Source organism: Podarcis tiliguerta, assembly GCF_965153285.1.
Source record: "Podarcis tiliguerta genome assembly, chromosome: 1".
NCBI lineage: Eukaryota > Metazoa > Chordata > Lepidosauria > Squamata > Lacertidae > Podarcis > Podarcis tiliguerta.
Window position 1 is genome coordinate 46,677,908 of NC_139534.1, and position 19,031 is coordinate 46,696,938.

The following is a 19,031-nucleotide window of genomic DNA, read 5'->3' on the forward strand; positions in this document are numbered from 1 at the left end:
CTCCAGAAAGTGTGTAAGGAAAGGCATGGGGAGGAATGCCCGTTTCATCCTCAGTCAAGCACTTACAAATCCAAATCATTGGGTTTGGATTGCAAACAGTGGTGGCTGGGGAAAGAGAGCTGTTGCCATCTTAATTGGAGTAAAGCTGCTGCTGCGATACACTGTCCACATATGGTTGCCCATCCTGCCAACTCTCCCATACAGCCCGATAAAATAGACATGTTGCTTGCTGACACCCCCCCCCAATATTAAACTATGTGCATATTTAAACAGCTGCACACAGATTTCATGAACATGTGTTTAATGTAACACTAACAGTTCATATTTTGCTTCCTTTCTTGAGTGAGGGTGTTGCCCCCCCCCCGAAAGATATGAGGAGAAACAACGGTTTTAGAGGTAGTGGGTGCTGGGTGTCGGATTTGGCCATGTATATTTAAGTATCTTCAAGGGATGCGGGTGGCACTGTGGGTTAAACCACAGAGCCTAGGACTTGCCGATCAGAAGGTTGGCGGTTCGAATCCCTGCGACGGGGTGTGCTCCTGTTGCTCGGTCCCAGCTCCTGCCAACCTAGCAGTTTGAAAGCATGTCAAAGTGCAAGTAGATAAATAGGTACCGCTCCGGCGGGAAGGTAAACGGCATTTCCGTGCACTGCTCTGGTTTGCCAGCAGCGGCTTAGTCATGCTGGCCACATACCCGGAAGCTGTAAGCCGGCTCCCTCGGCCAATAAAGCAAGATGAGCACCACAACCCCAGAGTCGGCCACGACTGGACCTAATGGACGGGGGTCCCTTGACCTTTACCTTATTTAAGTAGCTCATATATTGTTTAGTAGAAACTTCTCCCCACAACCACCCCTTGCTTTCCTTCCAGAGCTCCAGCCCCAACTGCCGCCGATCAAGTTCTGACATCTCCTACGAAACTTCGGACTGCACCAAAGCTCAACGGGAGTGTCGACTGCGGCCTCATTTCAGTGATCCGATGCCAACAGATGCTGTGAAGAGGAAACAACTGGAGCTGAAGATCGCTGCAGCAGCACGGCAGCATGCCCAGAAGCGCCGGCAAGAGAGAGACTCCAGTATGCCCCTCTTGCCTTTTGCTTTGTGTGTGATTTGCAGGGTCTGTCCATGTCACTCATAGTTCTGGGTGTGTTTTGACATTAGGTTAGCAGTCATCATTCAGAGAGATAGCCTCCAAACATCTCCCACTCAACAGCCGTGGATAATGTTTGCAGCCAGCTGTAGCCTCTTATTCCCGGGTTCCTCCAGAGGAGAGGGAATACAATAGCAGCTCCTCCTCCAGTGTGCTCTCTGTCTGTACAATTCATAGCAACAGCCAATAGCCTGGATTGGGCCCATACAGGACCAAACTGGCTCCTGGCAAATGCAGGAAAGGGGGTATGCAAAGGTAAGGCAGTGTCATGAGCTAAGCTTCAATCTAGGGCTTTCTTTGACTTCATGCATGATATAGCGAAAGGTGAGTAGAACCTGGAACAATTGTTCTGCAAGTATACTGAGCAGATGGAGCCGTCAATAGGTGGCTTCCGCTTGTGTTTGCATAGTTCATTAGGACAGGCTTGTTCCTTCCAACACACCTGAGCCAAATTCCAAATGAGAGCGTCCTTCCCTAGCTGTTGAATTAAAGAGAGAAATGTAACTCAGAAGCGGAATATGTTCTTTGCATACTGTCAAGTAGACCTGCTAGCTTGTGGCCCACGAGACTAAACACAGTTGTGCATTGTGGCCCACCAGGAGTTTGATAAACCTCTACTTTTGGGGGGCTACAAATATATAGAAGCACCTAGCAAATATTTGGGTTGATGGGTCACAAGTTATCTAGGTCTATTTTAAAGGATCTCAGCAGGCAAGGCTGAGGAAACCTTGACCAAGGAAAGATGGACAATTTAACCAGTTCAATACAAGGAGGGTTTCTGTCTTCTTCTTTTTTTATGACCTGCTACTGTGCCTTTAAGAGCATGCTTAGCCATCAGGTCAAGCTTTTCTTAGCATGAAGAAAAAGAAAATCTTTATGTATGTATGAAAATGCCAGAATGTAGCAACATATTATTAAGAACTAGGTTCTCCCTGTCTCTGTATTCAGGTACTTTGCAGAATCCTTCCTGGTCACAAGGAGAAAAACAAAACAAAACAGGACAAGCTTTTTACTGTTGGATGAACAGGGCTGAGGAACAAAACAATGGGAAGGTTCTACAAATAGATTTATTTTATTTCCCCCCCCACTCAGGCCCAGTGCTGACGAAAGCCAACCTCAACTACAGCAGCAACGTTGATGAGAACCACGGCATTCTGGGCGGCTCCTTTCGTTCCAAACACCGCTGGAGCAACGTCAGCAGTCTCAGCGCCGACAGTGGCATTGTGGGCGGGGGTGACGAGAGGGACAGTGCCGATGCCAGCAGTGGAGGGGTGCCAAGGATGAGGTCAGCTGAGATGGAGCGGGCGGACAGCGGCATCAGCCAGGTGCTGAGTAGGAAGTGGAGGAGCAAGGCGTCGGAGACGCTGGCATCTCTGCAGGCGTGGGAGGCCCACCAGCCTTGCACCGACTGTGGGGGGAGACACTTCCCGCTGGAGACGGATGTCCAGAACCAGAACAAGAGGCGGGCCGTCCTCTGCGAGAAGTGCCTGAAGTGCCGGACGGAGCGGAAGGAGTCGGTGCTGGAGTTTGTCAACACTGAAACCAGCTACGGGGAGGACCTGCGCATCATCAAGGAAGAGTTCTACCTCCCCATGCAAGCTGCTGGCCTGCTAACACAGGACCAGCTGCTGGTGGTTTTCGGCAACATACAAGAGCTCATTGACCTCAACGAAAACTTCCTGGAGTACCTTCAGGAAGAGATTGAGCAGGCCTTTGAGCAGGTAGCGTGTGCGTGTGTGGTCTCAGATTTCTTCTCCCTTTCCCTGTGCAGTTATAATGAGCTACTTTTGCCACTGTAGCTTTGTTACTATGACACTCAAAGGTTGCGCCACTCATTAGAAAGGCACATTGCCTAATGAGCAGGTAAGGGAATTGAGAATGGGTACGCCTCTGTCTGACTCATTTTAGCTGCTGAAATGGGGAAGGGGCCATTGCTGAGTGTAAGAGCATCTGCATTGCGTGTAGGAGGTGCCAGGTTCAGTCCCCACCATCTCCAGGTAGGGCTGGCAGAGATGCTACCAGTCAAAGAAGACAGTACTGAGCTAGTTGGTCTGGCTTGGTATAAGGCAGCTTCCCTGTGCTCTTGTTCCAAAGGGTACCAACTTTTTAATTATTTTTTGTCATTTCAATTGTGTGAGAAAACATCTGCCTCTAGATTAGGGAAGAAGGCCTCAGCTCTGATTGGGTGCCCCCAGTCTACCATAAGTCGCCTGTGTTTCTTTGTGATTGACAAGATACGTGAATTCAAGACCACTTGGTGAATAAGCATCTCAAAAATCCTTTGTGCCTTGTAGAATCATAGAATCACCTAAGAAAGCCCCCTGCAACAATCCCTATGCCAACTTCCCTCAGCCTGGTGCCCTCTAGGTGTTGTTGGACTACAGCTCCCATCAGCCCCAGCCAGCATGTCCAATGGTAAGGGGTGATGGGAGTTGTAGTCCAAAACATCTGGCAGGCACCAGGCTGAGGAAGGCTGCCTTACCCCTTGAGTCCCTTTGCCCCATGTGCTTCTGAGCAGACCAGTCTGGGGCTAGCTTTATGACATGTGGAATTGCCCCTTTAGCCCTTTCAATTTGCTGTGCAGCGAGGCCTACCATCACTTCGAAATATTACTGCATTTCCATTGGCTGAAGGAAAACAATGCCGGCAGGCAGACGGTTGCGCTAGCACCTCAGCAAAGCGAATGGCATTTACACGCCGCTGTGTATTTATATTATGCCCTGTGCTTTATTAAGGGCTCTGAAAGAAACAAAACACCCTTTTACCATGAAATTAATTTTTACAGCGGCATTCAAAGAAGCCCATCTTGCCCACAGGAGAGCAATTAAAAGCGGCTTTGCCTGCCAACAATTGCTGGTGGCCAAGAACAGACGCAAGGCTAGTTAAATCCTTTAAGTGTTATTTGAGCCACGCTCCAAACTGGCTCTCTTTCTTGAACGTACTCAAGGTTACTTATAATTTGCTGGGACAGCAGTTCTTGATGTTTCATTATTACAGACTAGCACCCTGTGTACGGCACACGGCTCTGCGCCCTGTTGCTGAACTTTGCAAGTCAAATGCGGGAGAGAGTATTATTTTGAAGGCCGGATAATCGCCTTGGGGAAGGGCCAGAGCTCAGCAGGAGAACACATGCTTTTCATGCAGAAAGTTCCAGGTTCAGTCTCTGACTTAGCCATTTTAAAAGGGAGGGAAGGATCAGGTAGCAGGTGCAGTGAAAACCCTCTGCCTTAGAGGGCCATCAGAGAAGACAGTACTGGGTATATGGACAAGGAGGCAGGACAGGGATTCTTCCTGGTGTCGGAGGTCATGTTTTATATACAAAGGTTCAAGGTTTGATCTCTGGCATCTCCCAGGTAGGGTTGGAAACGAGTCTTGTGTGAAACCCTTGGGGGTCAGTCCCAGCCAGTCTGGACGAGGGTCAAGGAACCTTTTTCAGTTCAAGGGTTGCATTTCCTCATAGCTGACCTTCCAGGGACTGCATGCTTGTGGTGCGAGCAGGCAAAAGGTTTGTGTCTTTTTAAGCCACGATATAATCATCCAAAATGGGGAAATGTGATAATGCTATCCACTGCGTCAGAGATGTAGTTGAACTTTTTAAGATGCTGGGGAGCCAAGGAGGGAAATCAAGGATAATAGAGGAGCTGAGGGATAAGACCAAAGGTGTAAAAGAGATCCCGTGAGCCATTTCCAGCTCTGCCAGTCACAATTTTAAAAATTAATTTAGAACTCAAAATCATATATGCAAAATTTGCATTGCAATACTTCGTAGGAATCTGTGCGCATTCAAATTTTAATGCAGTAAGTTTAAAGGGTTCAGATGTTGAGTGTTCTATTTTGACATATATGGGGTTGGAATTTTGGGGGGAATAGGGTGGTACAGTCTCCAGTTTCAAAACCTCAAAAGTGCAGATTTAATCCATGGAATTCAACTGAAATCCAGTTTAACTTGCAAGGATGCTGCCTGCTAATGGATTTCAGCAAACCATTTAAGTTGGATGGCATGTTTCCTTAATTACGAATGTTTGTTTCTGTTTCAGCAATAGTGTAGTACTCTCTCTCATAACTGAGCCTCTGTGCTACAGCACCTCATGCTGGCAAAAAACAGGGAATGGTCTTGCAATAGTCTTTTGTGAAATACTTTTATCTTTTTTTAATTAGGAATCAAAATGTAACAGATTCTAAAAATATACATCAGTAGAGTAAATCATTAAAAGACATGGAAGGGAATATCAACATGGTTGTCAAGCTGAGATTAATCACTTTTGCATTGTGTTTGCATACACCTTTAATGTTCTACCAGAGTCAGTAGAAAATCATAAGAAGATCCCCACTAGATCAGGCCAAAGACCCATCTCACCTACCATCTTGTCCTCACAGTGGCCAATGAGGGAAGCTCACAAACAGAAGCTGAGTTTAACAGCATTTTCCTCCCTTGTGATTCCTAGTGACTGGGCTTAGGCCACTGTTTGGAGAATAGATTGCAGAAGTTAGCAGTTCAAGGAAAAAACGTGTAGCACTTTTGCTTGTTTTCAGTGTGGAAAGAGCTTAATTATTCAGAATGCATTCAAGCTGTAGTTCATGGGAAACGTGGCCAAAAGAAACTCACTGTTGAAACAGCTATCATGAGGTGTGTTACTAACATGTTGTCCAAGATCAGCTTGTAATTATATTAGCGGTTGCAGTCAAGGTGGTAGGTCTGGGCTGCATATTACCTGGGCAGGGCTGGGACAGGGCAGGCAGGTGATGCGGTCAGTGCTGTGTGGACACCAATCTGTTCCTCCTGCTGGTATGTCCACACAGCCCTGCCTTTGCCGCTGCCCTGACCCACCTCAGCTCCGTAAACTGCAGAGACACCAATGTCACCAGCTCCACTCCAGCACATTCGCCACAATTGAATATTAGGCCAGTGGCTTTTAATGGCCTCTGGTACCTCCACGTCTCTGGCTGATGCATTGCCTTGTGTGTTGTGTGTTGGCAGGGCGATGATGACCTCATGACTGTGTGCATCGGTGAAATATTCCTGGAATTTGTCAATATGCTGCCTGCCTTCCAGACGTACTGCCTCCAGCAGTCATCTTCAGTGAACATGCTCAATGCACTGGAAAAAGAGAAGGAGTTACTCAGGTGAGGAGACCTCTTAATCTTGGGTTGGTAGCAGGACCATTCAGCGCTTGTATGAAGCCCAGCATGGAAGTCTTGTTCTTGACATGACACCAGAAGTCCTGCAGGCCCCTGGTGGAGTCCCCCAGTCACCCTAGCCCTCCAAGACCCAGGGCAAGTGTACCCAGCTGTCCCTGCCCCCTTGCACAGGCCTGGTAGGAAGTATATGCCTTGGGGCACAGACTCCATATCTTTTCCTAAATGTACTGAGAATTTCCGGGTAGGTATTGTATTCAAGAGATTAGCTGGGTGTGTGTCGGAGGGGTGTGTGATCTGGGTTAGTGAGTAAGATATAAATTTGTGGAAATAAATGAATTTGAAATGATTGTACCTAGAGATAACAATGAATGGGGGCAATTGTATGGGGATTAAATGGATTTGGAAAAAGATCTGTTGGGAAAACGAGAGTAAATTAATTGAAGAGGGGACAGATCTGGAGTGGGGTGCAAGGTAATTGAACATATTTGGGGTGTCCGTTGAGCTTATCATCTGTAATATTAAAATTCTGAATTTGCATCTGTACATATTAATTCAGATATGCAAAAGTTTGCCTATGAGCCCTTACTTTTAAGTACTTAGCAACACCCCTTGGAGCAAGTATGCTTTGGGAGGGGGTGTTCATCAATGACCAGGCACTTGCATCAGGATACATGGCATCAACTAGAGCTGAGGAGTTTACCAATAAAGGCACATCACCAACTGGGGCTTTATCAGAACGATAGAAAGGCTGTGCTCATCCACCTGTGACATTCCCAGTATAGTGTCTGAGTGCTCCCTGCACCTCCAACCTCCTCCCCAAATCCGTTCTAGAGGGCTGGGGGAACCCTCAGAACAGATTTAGGGGGTGCACAGAGGACACATAGGACAAGGAGAGGGTGAAAACATTCCCTGCACTATTGCAACTAATATGCTAGATACTGCCCTGTGTCTACATTTGCATAAATTTAGTAATATTTAACAGCTAAGATATCAACAGCAACTGCCCTGTGTCTACATTTGCATAAATTTAGTAATATTTAACAGCTAAGATATCAACAGCAAGTCTATTGAACTTTATCTTAGTCATGCATTAAGCAAAGCCTGAGAACGGGAAAAAAATAAAAAAAATGTTCCTGAGTCTAGCAAATCAAGTAAATGGTTTTGCAGGAAAGCAGTATATATCAATAATATTCTGGGATCTTAAGTCATAATTACTTTGTAAATGTTAATTAATTAAAGATATCAATGCCTAATGTGTATGTACAAACAAGTCTCTCGGTGTAAGCTTTTCTGTTTTCCTGTACTTGTTTACAAAATACATTCTTTTTTTACCTCCCTGCAGGATTTTCCTCAATGTTTCCCAGAACGACAACACAGCTCTTCGCCGCATGAATCTGCGGTCCTTCCTCATGGCTCCACTGCAGAGAGTCACCAAGTACCCACTTCTGCTGAGCCGCATCATCAAAGCCACCACTGAGTACCACCCAGATCACAGCAGCCTGAGGGAGGCCAAAAGCCGCATTGAGTCCCACCTGGAGCACATAAACATGAAGACCAAGCAGGAAGGGAACTCTTGGACTTTGCGTTCCTTCCGCCAGGACAGCAAGAAGAACAGGGAGGTCATTAACATTGAAATGAGGGAAACCGCTATCAAGACTGTGGGCTGGCTGCGGGAAGAAACCCGCTTTGTGATGGAAGGGGCCTTGCAGCTGGCCCAGCCTCCTGATGGACAGTGGGTCAAAAAGGGCAGCAAGACCTTAAAATTCCAGAACATGCAAGTGCTCCTCATGGTCAACATCCGACGCGCCTCTGAGTCTAGCTTTGAACCCGGAGAGCCAGGGCCTGTGAAAGATGCAGTATTGGTACTGATTAGGGACAAAAACAATGGGAAGTTCAGCTTGCTCAGGGAGCCCTTGAGACTCAGCAACTGTGTGGTCTCTGTGGATCCCGACTGCGACGACACGTTTGAACTCCTTGAGATCAGGCGGGAGTCTTTTGTGTTCCGAGATGGAGACAAGGCACGGACTCACCACTGGTTCAGGCAGATACGGAGGTACTCTCGGGAGCTGGGCTCCTGGAAGAAGCGGCGCAACGCCTTGCCCAACATCATGATAAGCGCATCGCACAATAGGTCATGAAAGGATCGCTGACTGCGAAATGACTTGGCTAAGTAAGCTCAGAAATTTCCTCACGACCTGCTTTGGGTTGAAGATCTCCTTTTCAACAAAAATTGCACCAAGGATGAACTTCACCTGGCCAATTAGCATTGGAGCTATCCGTAACGATGTCATTTTCTACTGAGAATTCATTTGGGACGAGTACCACTTAAATAAGCGTTTCTCAAATTGAAGGAAAAAATGTGCCCCGTTTTTAAGCTTGTTAGATCTTCCATACAACCCAACTTAGAAACCTCATTGGGTGTAGCTACCTGGCTCCTACAACCTTTATGTCTGCTTTGCTCCCAATTGTGTGGTTCCTACACACACAGTTGCTCCCCTACCTCCACTACTCCTCTTCTCAGCTGCTCCACAGCCCATGGTCTCTAGCTTCAGGTAACCCACAGCAGTCTGTGACTGACCATTCCACCCTTCCCTGTCAGCAAATCCACGAAGTAGACACTCAGATTGTGGGAAATCTTGAGCCTCTTTATAGACCTACTTATCAATAAGATAACAAAATGCTACCCCCTTTCTTGTAGGTGCCCCACAAACCCTTCTGGAGGCCACATTCCCCATTTTGAGAGGCATTGCCTGATGAGGTGATAAAGTGAGGGCCCCATTGAACACGAACTGTCAAAAAGAGGCTGTCATCTTGAGAGGAGGTTGGTGGCCGACCCTCTGCTTAGAGTAACTGACTGAGCTGGTAGCGAAAAGGAAGAGTGTTGTTAGTTTGAAGACTGCCTGTTAAGTGTGGAGTGAAAGTTAAGCATGAGCTGTAGGAACATAAGGAGTTAATCTGGCTAGCCGAAATAATCACTTCAGCACAACTTGGCCTAAGGAGAAATCAGAGGAGGCTTGTAAGTGGTAAGAGGAGTGAGATCTAGATTCTGGGTAATGGGAATCTTTTGCACATTTTGTAAATAGCTATAACAGTGAAGACAACAAAACGTGTGTTGTCTGTCTGAGGGCAAATAGGCTTTACCCTGTGAAGACTTGCTCAAGGGGGGCAGGGCGGGCCCTTCAGATTTGTGGCCTACTTGGGATGTCTTCCTCTATGGTAATTAGGGGTTATTGGCACCAGATCATGAGGAGCAGGTCTCTAGAGAGAAAATATTGAGCTAATATTGTTAATAATGTGGGGATCAGATAGGAGTGTGAGATGTCTGACACTGCATGATTGTGCTGGGAAAAAGGAATTTTGACCATATATGATAGACTGGTTTCATTGTGCATATATTATAACAGCATTAGGCAACATCCAGTCAAATTTAGAGCAGTATTAACACAATAAAGGAGAATGTTTAGACAGTATAATTAGCCTCATTTCAGCTTGCTCTCCCAGGAAACATTTAATTCATCCATCTTTTGTTAGCTTATCAGTTTTCTACTTCTACCCTCATGCCCATGTAGGAACCAGTTTACCGAGTTTTACTTTGCACTGAATGCATGTAACACGTAAATGGAAAAGGAAGCCGAAATATATTCAGAGTTCACTCACAAACATTCCAGAATACCTGTATAATCCTGTGGATAAGCAATACTCTCTCCCTTTATGGATCACTGGATTTGTTTGTAAATGGTTAAAAACCCATTGTAGAAATCCAAGGAATGTCTTAACATCAGAAATCGTTCTGAAATACGCTTCTGTTAACAAGGCTCAATTACCTCTTCTAGTTTGTGATTATTTAAATGATGTAATCTAGTGTATTTCAAAATTTTAATTAAAAAGGAATCCGTTACATTATTGTAGATTAACATAAAATGTTTTAATAATTATGTTTCCTTGCACTTTAATTAACTTCTCTTTTTGTTTTCCATACCAGATCACTCCTATCCTAGTGACACATGAGAATAATAATAAAAAAGAACTCTGTAGAATACTAGAGAACAAAATACGTGGCAGCACTTTTCTATTCTATAGCCGACAGGGAAAAAACTGTAAGAATATCGTTTAGCAAGATTTTCTGCACCAGTTGTGAACCCTTTATCATAGCCTTCCTCCAAAATGGGTGCTGTAGAATTGCAGTGTCTTGAAAGAAGGGGTTTTTGTTAAAATGAAGAAAATATGACACCTGTACATTTAACAAGTTATTGTGAATTACAGGGTGCAAGCTTGTTAAGAAACATACATAACAAAATCAGAGAAGCACCATATTAAAGAACAGTGTCTTTTATTTACCCACGTTAACAAAGGAAGAATTTTCTTTTCAATGAACTTTCCCCCACCCATCCCAAAACGTAACCAGAAAAAGGCAAAGATTTACAAGCAAAAGATACTTACAGCCACTAATATTGTAAAGTACAAATATTTTTCTTATCTTTTGGAGGCGATATTTGTCAAAGGAAAAACTTTAGGGCAAGGGGGAAAACAGATTCTATACAGCACACAATATGAAAAATGCTCAGACAAAACACAGTATATTGCAGAAACAAATTTTGCACATATAAATGAGATTCAGAAGATGGGTATTAAATACTAATAGAGTGGAGGTAGCACACACATGGAGGTGAAAGAAGAGTGATTTGCACCTGCACCCTACATACAAAAGCTGTGCTCCTATGCACAAAGCAACTCACCTCCATGTACATGTGTTTAGGATCAAGGTAAGTGTCACCGTTTTTTGTTAAGGCCAAATGCATTCTTTGCTGCATGATGGACCAAGAACGTTATATAAAAAAGATACAATACAAAATGAAGGAAATGTGAAACAGGTCACTTAGAATTCAAAGGAACACAAACACCTTCGCCCTGTTACGTAACTACTTACCTCCTTGAAATCTGTCCTCCTCCCCCCACAAAAAATCACCTAAAACATGTTGCAGGATTTGCTTTTTAAAACTTATATATATACTTGGAACATGCCCACAAGCAACTGTTCAGCTTCAATGACTATTTCACGTCTCTTCCCAAATGTAAAAATCAGCATGTTTAAGGATACAAATATATGTGTACTATATAATGGTCACTATTTGAAAACATATATTCCCAACAATATTTCTACTGAACTGATCATCCTAGTTCTGAACTCTTGATTTTATGCAGCAATCTATCTGGTTTACACAGATGAGCAGAAAATGAATGCTTTTTGACAAGCTGTTTACACATCAGCTGCAGCCAAGTACTGAACTTTTATTTATTACAAAGGAGCCCAGGGCAGCAGTGTGCATAAACTGTGCTACATGTAAATGACGTGGAGATCCAAAAAGGATGAGGCTTGAACAAAGGCTGTGACGCAGGGGGGAAATAATCCCCATGCTTGGTTCTGCAGGGATAATGGGATAGCAACAGCTGTAGTTCAGAGATGACAGTTTGCTTACACCAGGGTGACTTAGGACTCCAAGCAGTGCCTGCTAGAGGGGCTTGGGGGGGGGGGGAATGAGTGCTTCTGCTTGGACATACTAAACATTCTATTAGGAAAAAACAACAGTGGTATGCAGCTTTGTGGTTCCTCTAAACTACTGCTGGAGAGCTCAAGTTAAAGCTTCTCCTTCATTGGCAGCAAGACTGAGGTAATGATTGCTTCAGTTCAACAAGCCCTCCTCTATTTCTCCCCACCAGCATTAGCAATTGAGTCCTTGTTGAGCCCTCTGATTGACAGGTCATAAACCACCTCCTCTATCTTCTTGACATCGTACTTGAGGCCATCGTAGCGCTTCCTCAGGGAGTCATTCTTCAGGTTGAGAAGGCGGAATCCGGAATCCAACTCGTTGATAAAAGCAGAGATGCGGAGGGGACGGGCGTAGTCTCCAGCTGTGACACTGTTCACTGCCAACCTAGCCTATGGAAGAAAGCAGAATGGTGCAAGATAAGCAGAGGTGCAGAGACCAAATCGGGCTAGGTAGGCCTTACTGGAGTCCCACAACAGTATTAACATCTGAACAGGGTATTCAGCACTTTGTCTTCCTTCCAGAGGATAAATTCTACTGCCTTTTAGAGCATATTTGATGAAGAAGCCTCAATCCTGTGAACCTTTACTATTAGTAGAGTAAAATGCAACCATAAGCCTCCCTTTGCAGAAAAAGAGCAACTAGCAACTTCATTAAAGAAAGAGCCATGGTATGTAACCTCTAGTTTTGTCCATGCAAGGCCCTGGATATTACTTTCAGTCCAACTAGGTAAGTCATGCTGCATTAGTTCTAAAACTTCTCAATACTCTTTACTTACCAGCTCACTAGCCAGAGTCAACACCCCAGAGAGGTAATCCTCAATGTCCAGGTGAAAGCCTTTCTCTCTTTCAGATTCAACTGCAAAAAGAATGAACGGATTTGGATTCAACTCTGATAATACAAATCATCAGGGTTAGAAGACTCCAAAATGAAAGGAGTGCCAATTCAGGTTAGGCCTTCCTTTTAGGTTAATGGTTAGTTAATTTCACTGATCAATTCAAAAACAATTCAAATATAAAATACTAAACGTGTTCATCCAAAGAAAAAGTAATCTGAAACAGCACAAAGCATCCATGCCCTTCACACAGGATGTATACCCTGGTAGCCACCAAAAGTTCCAATATCAGTGCTGCTGTCCAAATGCCTGGGAGAATAAAAATGTCTTCACCTAGTGCCTGAAAGAGGACAAAGCCAGTGTCAGGTGAGTTTCCCTGGGGAGAGTATCCTATAACTGAGGTTACCACTGAAAAGGCCCATTCCCTCATTGCCACTCTCTGACATCTCTCGGTGGGTGCACACAGAGAAGTACCTCGGATGTTAATCTCAGACTCTAGGAAGGATTGTAGGGTTACATATCTTAGGCCCAAATCCAAAGCACAGTGGCCGACCACATTATTTACATGCAGAAGGTCCCAGGTTCAGTCCCTAGCATCTCCAGTTAAAAGGATTTTCAGGTAGCAGGGCTAATGGGGAAAACCTCTGCCCAAGATCCTCATGAGTAGCTGCCATTTAGAGTCCACACTGCTGGAGTAGAGCTGCAATCCTAAACATTTAGTAACCCTCACTGAATACAAGTGTGGCTTCTTCAAAGTAAATAAGAATGTATAGAAGCTTCATACAATTAATGTGTACACCTAATCTTCCCACATTCCCCTGTCTTTCACTGTGGACTTTCTACCTTTCCAGGGAGCCTGCAACTCTGCCAACTCATAGCTCTCGAGCAGTGCATATATGGACTCCTTTTTTTTACTAACAGTTACTAATTTTTTCAGTTAAAAAAGAAACCTTGGGAGAGCTGAAGCAGAGGTCTAGTCTTTATTTCACCTTCAAACTACGTCAAAAGGTTTTAGAAGGAAAGCTAAGTGACATGTAGAAGCTTTCTGACGTGCCAATTTAGGTTAACATTTTACTGAATTTCTTAGACAGGGAGCCTTGCTAAAGCCAAAAGTCATTGCGTTTAAGTGGAAAAACAATTCCTTACTTCCAAGTATTTCTGTAGCAGCTTCCCGAGTCACTAAGGTTTCTGTCTCCAAGTAGACAACAAATGCTGCTAAGAACACCAAACGTTGTAACACAAATCTCCAATGTTCATTAAATCTGCATGGGGGGGAAAGAGAAAGTGATTCCTGGCACTTTAAACAGAAGACTCCTGCTGGATCTGACAAAATGCCCATCTAGTCCTAAATCCTATCCTTGTGGTGGTACAATAGCATCCACCCCGCTTGTGATTCCTAGTAACTGGTATTCTGAAGCATGCTGCCTCCAACAGTGGAAATAAATCATAGCCATCCATATTAAAATGATTGGTTTAAAATTGCTCAGTAACAAATGTAACTTTCTATATGGAAAAAAGAATAAAATATTATAAAAAAGACCACAAAAGGCAGGAGGAAAGTGGACATTTACTAACCTGTAATATTGATCTGCAGGGAACTTGTTTTTCAGAGAGGCCAACTGTGTTCTAACAGTACCAAAGTGTTCACGAGCCTTCTGACACTTCTTTGGTACTGAAATTAAAAACAAACAGCACTTAACCTCAAAAACAAAGGCTAGTTATTGGTTTTTGAGTTTCTTTATAGAAAACACCCTTTAGGCATAGGACCATGAGCAAAGACAATACTGTGATACTTTAAATAAACAGGTTTCTTATTTATTTGCTATCTATACCTCCCTCTGAAGAACACTGGGTTGTTTACAACATAAAAACACAAATGTACGCACTATAATAACGAACAACAACCCCAACAGCATTTATATATTTATTAGATTTCTATTAAGTTTGATTCACTGAATCCATCCATAGGAAACCACAATCCTATGCATAAAAACTAAGTTCCATTAAGTTCAATGGGGCTTATTCCTAGCTAAGTGGATACAGGACTGCAGCCTAAGTTAGTCATGGTTTAGTCCCACTGAAATAAGTTCATAATGACAGGAGTGGTTCAGCTGCAGCAATAGGTGCCTGGAAGCAGTCACTGTCACTTACAGGGAAAGACTAGGTGGGTGGGTGAGTTAGGGTTCTGTGGATGCACTGGCAGAGGCAATCCAGGGCTCCTGCTAGCTAGCTCATCTGTACAGCCCTGACCTTCACACCACCTACCCCTTCCCACCCTCAAAGTAAATGGCAATGACTGTGCTGTGGGAATGTTATTGCAACCACTCTGCTCTACTGGGAGATTCATTCCTGCAACTGGGTAAGCTGTCAGATGAGTAGAGGTGTGGAAGCAAATGTGCTAGCACTGCCCACCCCCAATCCCCATGAATTGAAGGGTGGCAGTTTGAAGCAGAAGCCAGCTTCTATTTGTTTAAGCTCCCCACACCTGGAGTGAACAGAAGGTAAATTGTGACTGAATAGTAATTCTCTGGGTGATCTGAAGCAGATCAGCAAGGATTTCTTACTCAAATGTGTTTAACACTTGCAACAACAAAATGACCCACTAAATTATACTGCTGAAATGGGGAGGGAGTGGATTATTGTGTGGAAAGACTGTGTGCTTTGCTCAGTTCTGGCCCTTAAAAATTTCCAGGCTCTGAATTCTTTCATTCTAATAATATGTCTTTTGTACCAGGCTCTGCTCAAGCAGAGTAGAACCCACAAACTGCCCTGCCCTGTCTGATAGGATATAGAAACCAGACTTGTTTTAAGATTTCACAGCTGACTAAGTCTTTGTTGACTAGTTAAGTGCCCAATAATGAAACAGTCAAATTTAGTGTTATAATCTATTGTACATGATTCACTTTCCTGCATTTCCAATTCACAAAGAAACTGGAGTAGAAAAATGTTTTTCACAAAACACATAACCATTCACTTTTACGTTACTGAGTGGCATCTTTTGTCCTCATCTTCTGTAACCATCCTTTATGCATGTAAACATGTTTGTGACTTTGTTTTCTCAATTGGGAAACAAAGCATGACCTACTGTCCTGAAATCCAGACCCCTGGTGGACTCCTTGTAGCACTGTAAGAATTTCCCGGGCTGTTTGCTCCAGAGTTTGAACAACTTTCCTGATCTCCTGTAAACAACAATAAAATATTCAGAACATGATGGTACAGAAAAATATGCAATGTGTTAGCACAAAGCTGCTGTTCAATTTTGCCCGTCTTTCTCTCTAGTAAATTTCTAGACCTCTGGTTCCTAATTGGGGGTCCATGGACCCCAGGGAGTCCCAGTAATCCACCTGGGAGATATGTGGCACCATTCACGTAACAGAAACTACCATAGATATATCAAACTTTTTAAAAGTAGTGGGTCCATAGCTTGGCTTTTGAAAAACGGGGTCTGCACTACTTAGCTAACCAATGGTTATCTATGAGGCAATTAGGTTGTTACTATGATTCTGTTCATCATACTGCTACTTGTGATGGGTCAGTACCCCATAGTGGATCCCACCTTGACCCAAGATGGGTGGCAGTGCTTGCAATCATCACTGGTTGTTGTTGTTGTTTCTTTGTTCAGCTTTGACAAAGAATAGGTGCAAAGGAGAACAAGATCTTTAACGGTGGTGGTGCAGGACAGAAAATTTCAGCCGATGCAATTTCTCTCACACTTAGCGTAACAAGCAGCAACAACTAAATGTCCCTCTCCTGGACCGTTATGTAAATGTTACAAGAGCCACAACAGAGACACATAGGGCCGTTTTGGGTTTACGTGATAGAAATGGGCCCCATGTTTCAGGCATGCAGTTGTTAAAAGGTTGGCTCCCGCGGTTTGGAAGGTAGGAAAACCAAGGCTCTAGTCCCCGTGATCCGAGGAGCAGCGAAAGGGATGGGCAGGAAAGGGATCCCCCTTCCGAGCTCTGGCGAAGCGTCCGTGGTCCTCGCACCGGCGCGACCCTCTCTCACCTCGCGGATATCTTGGTCGGCCGTGAGCACCCCTTGCAAAGCGATGAACATCTCGCTGACGGACATGGCGACGCCGCCGAGGAGAAGCTGCGAGTCGGACGGGCTGCAGGGACAGCGCTCTGGGCACTCCCACCACTCTCCGTGCCGCCAAAGGGATGGGTCCTTTCACACTGCCGTCGCGGGGCTGCCCCTCTCGCTGCCTGACAGGAAAAAGCACCGCTCTCGTGCGTGTCCCAGCCCCTAGGCGTCGTTCTTCGCAAGGCAGTCAGCCCCCCCGTTGGCTTCCATGGGGGCAAGTAGGCGTGGGCAGAGGCAGCTGCACAGCCTAAGTGGAGAGATGCTTACTTGTCGCATTGGCAACATTTTACATATCGCTTTCTACTTGGGGGGAGCCCTATAAACAGCGCAGTCCTATGGGGGGAGGGGAATTAAGATGCTGCCTTAAGTCGAGTCAGGCTCTTGGCCCACCTCTCCAGGATTTCAGGCAGGAGTGCTGGGGGGAAAAAAGGCCTACTGGGAGATGCCGGGAATTGAACGTGGGACCATGCGCGCGCAAGGTGGGTGGCTCTAGCAACGAAGCCGCAGCTGGACAGCTGAGCCTCTGCTTTACACAGAAGTAGGTCCCACAGTGTTGGGTGGTGCTTGCAATATTCCCCATTGCAAAGGAAAAGGATGCAAGGGTGGGTAGCTTTTGAGTTCAGCCCCTTCAGGCTGCAGTTCCTATACACGTTGACCTGGTATTATATAGCTCAGTGGGAGTAACTTTGCTGTTTAAACTGCCGCTTGAGTCTCCGTTATTAGAGGTAATATATCGCCACGAAAAGCACCCGAAGCTAAACGACCACGTTAGGACACGCTGTTTTAAGACAAACCAAACCTGGATTGCAGAACAACAAACCAGGCTGGGTCCCCGTTTCCCACCCTCTAAGCAGCTCTAACCCTTTTGTGGGGTATTTGCCTCTCGGGCTGCACGTGAGTTTATTGCTGCCTCGAGATGGCGGCTCCTTGTTAAATTCCAGTTTGACGGATGAAATCCGTTCGCTGGATCGATTGAGCAATAGCCCTCCCCCCGCCTCTCGGTTCAGCTTCCGCTTAGTCTCTGGTTCAGGTTCAGCCGTAACGAAAGAGAAGGGGGCTTTTCCCATGGCTGGCGCAGGATACGCTTTGCCTTATTGAATGAAATACCTTTTCGCATGTTTTGTCTTAAATTAGCAGCGGCAGCAGCCTAAACAACATCCCATCAGAATTCAGTACATATGTAACAACAACAATAATAGCAAGAAGAACAATGAATTTGGGAAGGAGGCGCTGTTTTCTTGGCTGGCAAAGATAGAATAGCAAGAATAATAATAAATTTGGGAAGGAGGCGCTGCTTTCTTGGCTGGCAAAGAGAGGAATCGCCACCTTCAAAACGCTGGTTTTTAGCTCCAGGTTTGGGATTGCGTGATCGGTGCAATTGACGAGCTGCGGGGTCGAAAGCGACGTCCTCTCTGATTTCTTCTAATAAGAGAGGGGCTCAGGGGCTCACGGTTGACGTTAGGCGATAGCGAGGGGTCGCTCTCTCTTCAGGAGTACCCCTTTCTCCCTTTTCTTATTACAAGACCGCCAAAATGCCGGCCGTAGTTACTGGGGGTGGGGATAGTGGTGTGGGTAGGCTGAAATTCTGGCTAGAAATAAATATAACTAATAAATAAAATCAATAGCTCTGCAGAAGAGGGCACTGCAGCAGATGTAGCTTGCATGACAAGCCATGTCTCCTGAAATTACATTTTTCTACACAGCTCTTAAGGGTGCAAAAGCTTTGTCTCCTTTTGCATCAGGCCACCCAACATTTGAACACATGCCAATTATGTCAGCTAAAAGCTTACTTTGTTCTTACAAGCCGAGAGTCTTAGGAGCTGACTTTCTGCGCATAATGCCATGACTGTACAACATATTCAGGAGTTCTTAATTCACAAATTATAATGAGAATGTAGTACTGGATCCAGCTACACTATCATTATCACAGTTTTGCAAGACATAATATTAGGGAAGCTATGTAAATGCTTAGCATTATCACCTCTTGAGTTAGTAGACTCCCTAGTATGTGAAATACCATTTTCTTTTGATGTCTCCTGATCTCACTGAGGCATCTTAGCTTGGTCACAGTGTTGAGCTGGGGCAATATTTTTACCTATCCGATAGTAATTGCTACTTCACATGCCTTTGCCTTGCAAGTACAAAAAACACAGAGCATGTTCATACAATGAATACCATATTAAAGAGAACTGGCTTGTTTGGTTTCTAACCATTAGCCAATATTGGGGTCATGTAATGTTACCACCAAGGATAGAGATATAGATCCTGAGCTTGAGT

At 44.8% G+C, this 19,031-nt stretch overlaps 2 protein-coding genes across 3 annotated transcripts in view; one reads left to right on the forward strand and one right to left on the reverse strand.

Moving 5' to 3' along the window:
* The window catches only part of LOC310672738 (uncharacterized protein), a 73,699-nt gene extending 63,480 nt beyond the window's left edge, over window positions 1-10,219 (forward strand). For both annotated transcript variants that reach the window (XM_083430384.1, XM_083430385.1), the window contains exons 5-8: window positions 870-1,074; window positions 2,241-2,869; window positions 6,127-6,272; window positions 7,630-10,219. In XM_083430384.1, the coding sequence (XP_083286510.1) occupies window positions 870-1,074; window positions 2,241-2,869; window positions 6,127-6,272; window positions 7,630-8,425 (1,776 nt within the window). In that variant the 3' untranslated portion in view covers window positions 8,426-10,219. The remainder of the gene's footprint in view (window positions 1-869; window positions 1,075-2,240; window positions 2,870-6,126; window positions 6,273-7,629) is intronic.
* A 381-nt stretch (window positions 10,220-10,600) lies between these two features.
* TSN (translin) lies at window positions 10,601-16,846 on the reverse strand. The gene is made up of 6 exons (XM_083431147.1): window positions 16,677-16,846; window positions 15,754-15,847; window positions 14,244-14,340; window positions 13,815-13,930; window positions 12,612-12,691; window positions 10,601-12,225 (listed from the first exon to the last, which is right to left on the reverse strand). The coding sequence occupies exons 1-6, from the start codon at window positions 16,740-16,742 to the stop codon at window positions 11,989-11,991; spliced, it is 690 nt and encodes a 229-aa protein (XP_083287273.1). The 5' UTR covers window positions 16,743-16,846; the 3' UTR covers window positions 10,601-11,988.
* Window positions 16,847-19,031: the final 2,185 nt, after the last annotated feature.

What these genes read in the sequence shown, in the direction of transcription:
- TSN (XM_083431147.1), bottom strand. Translation starts at nt 16,742, where the DNA reads ATGTCCGTCAGCGAGATGTTCATCGCTTTGCAAGGGGTGCTCACGGCC. An exon ending in CCTGCAGATCAATATTACAG is followed by an intron (nt 13,931 to 14,243) that starts GTTAGTAAATGT and finishes CCCCCCATGCAG; the next exon opens with ATTTAATGAACATTGGAGAT. An exon ending in TGCTACAGAAATACTTGGAA is followed by an intron (nt 12,692 to 13,814) that starts GTAAGGAATTGT and finishes TTCTTTTTGCAG; the next exon opens with TTGAATCTGAAAGAGAGAAA.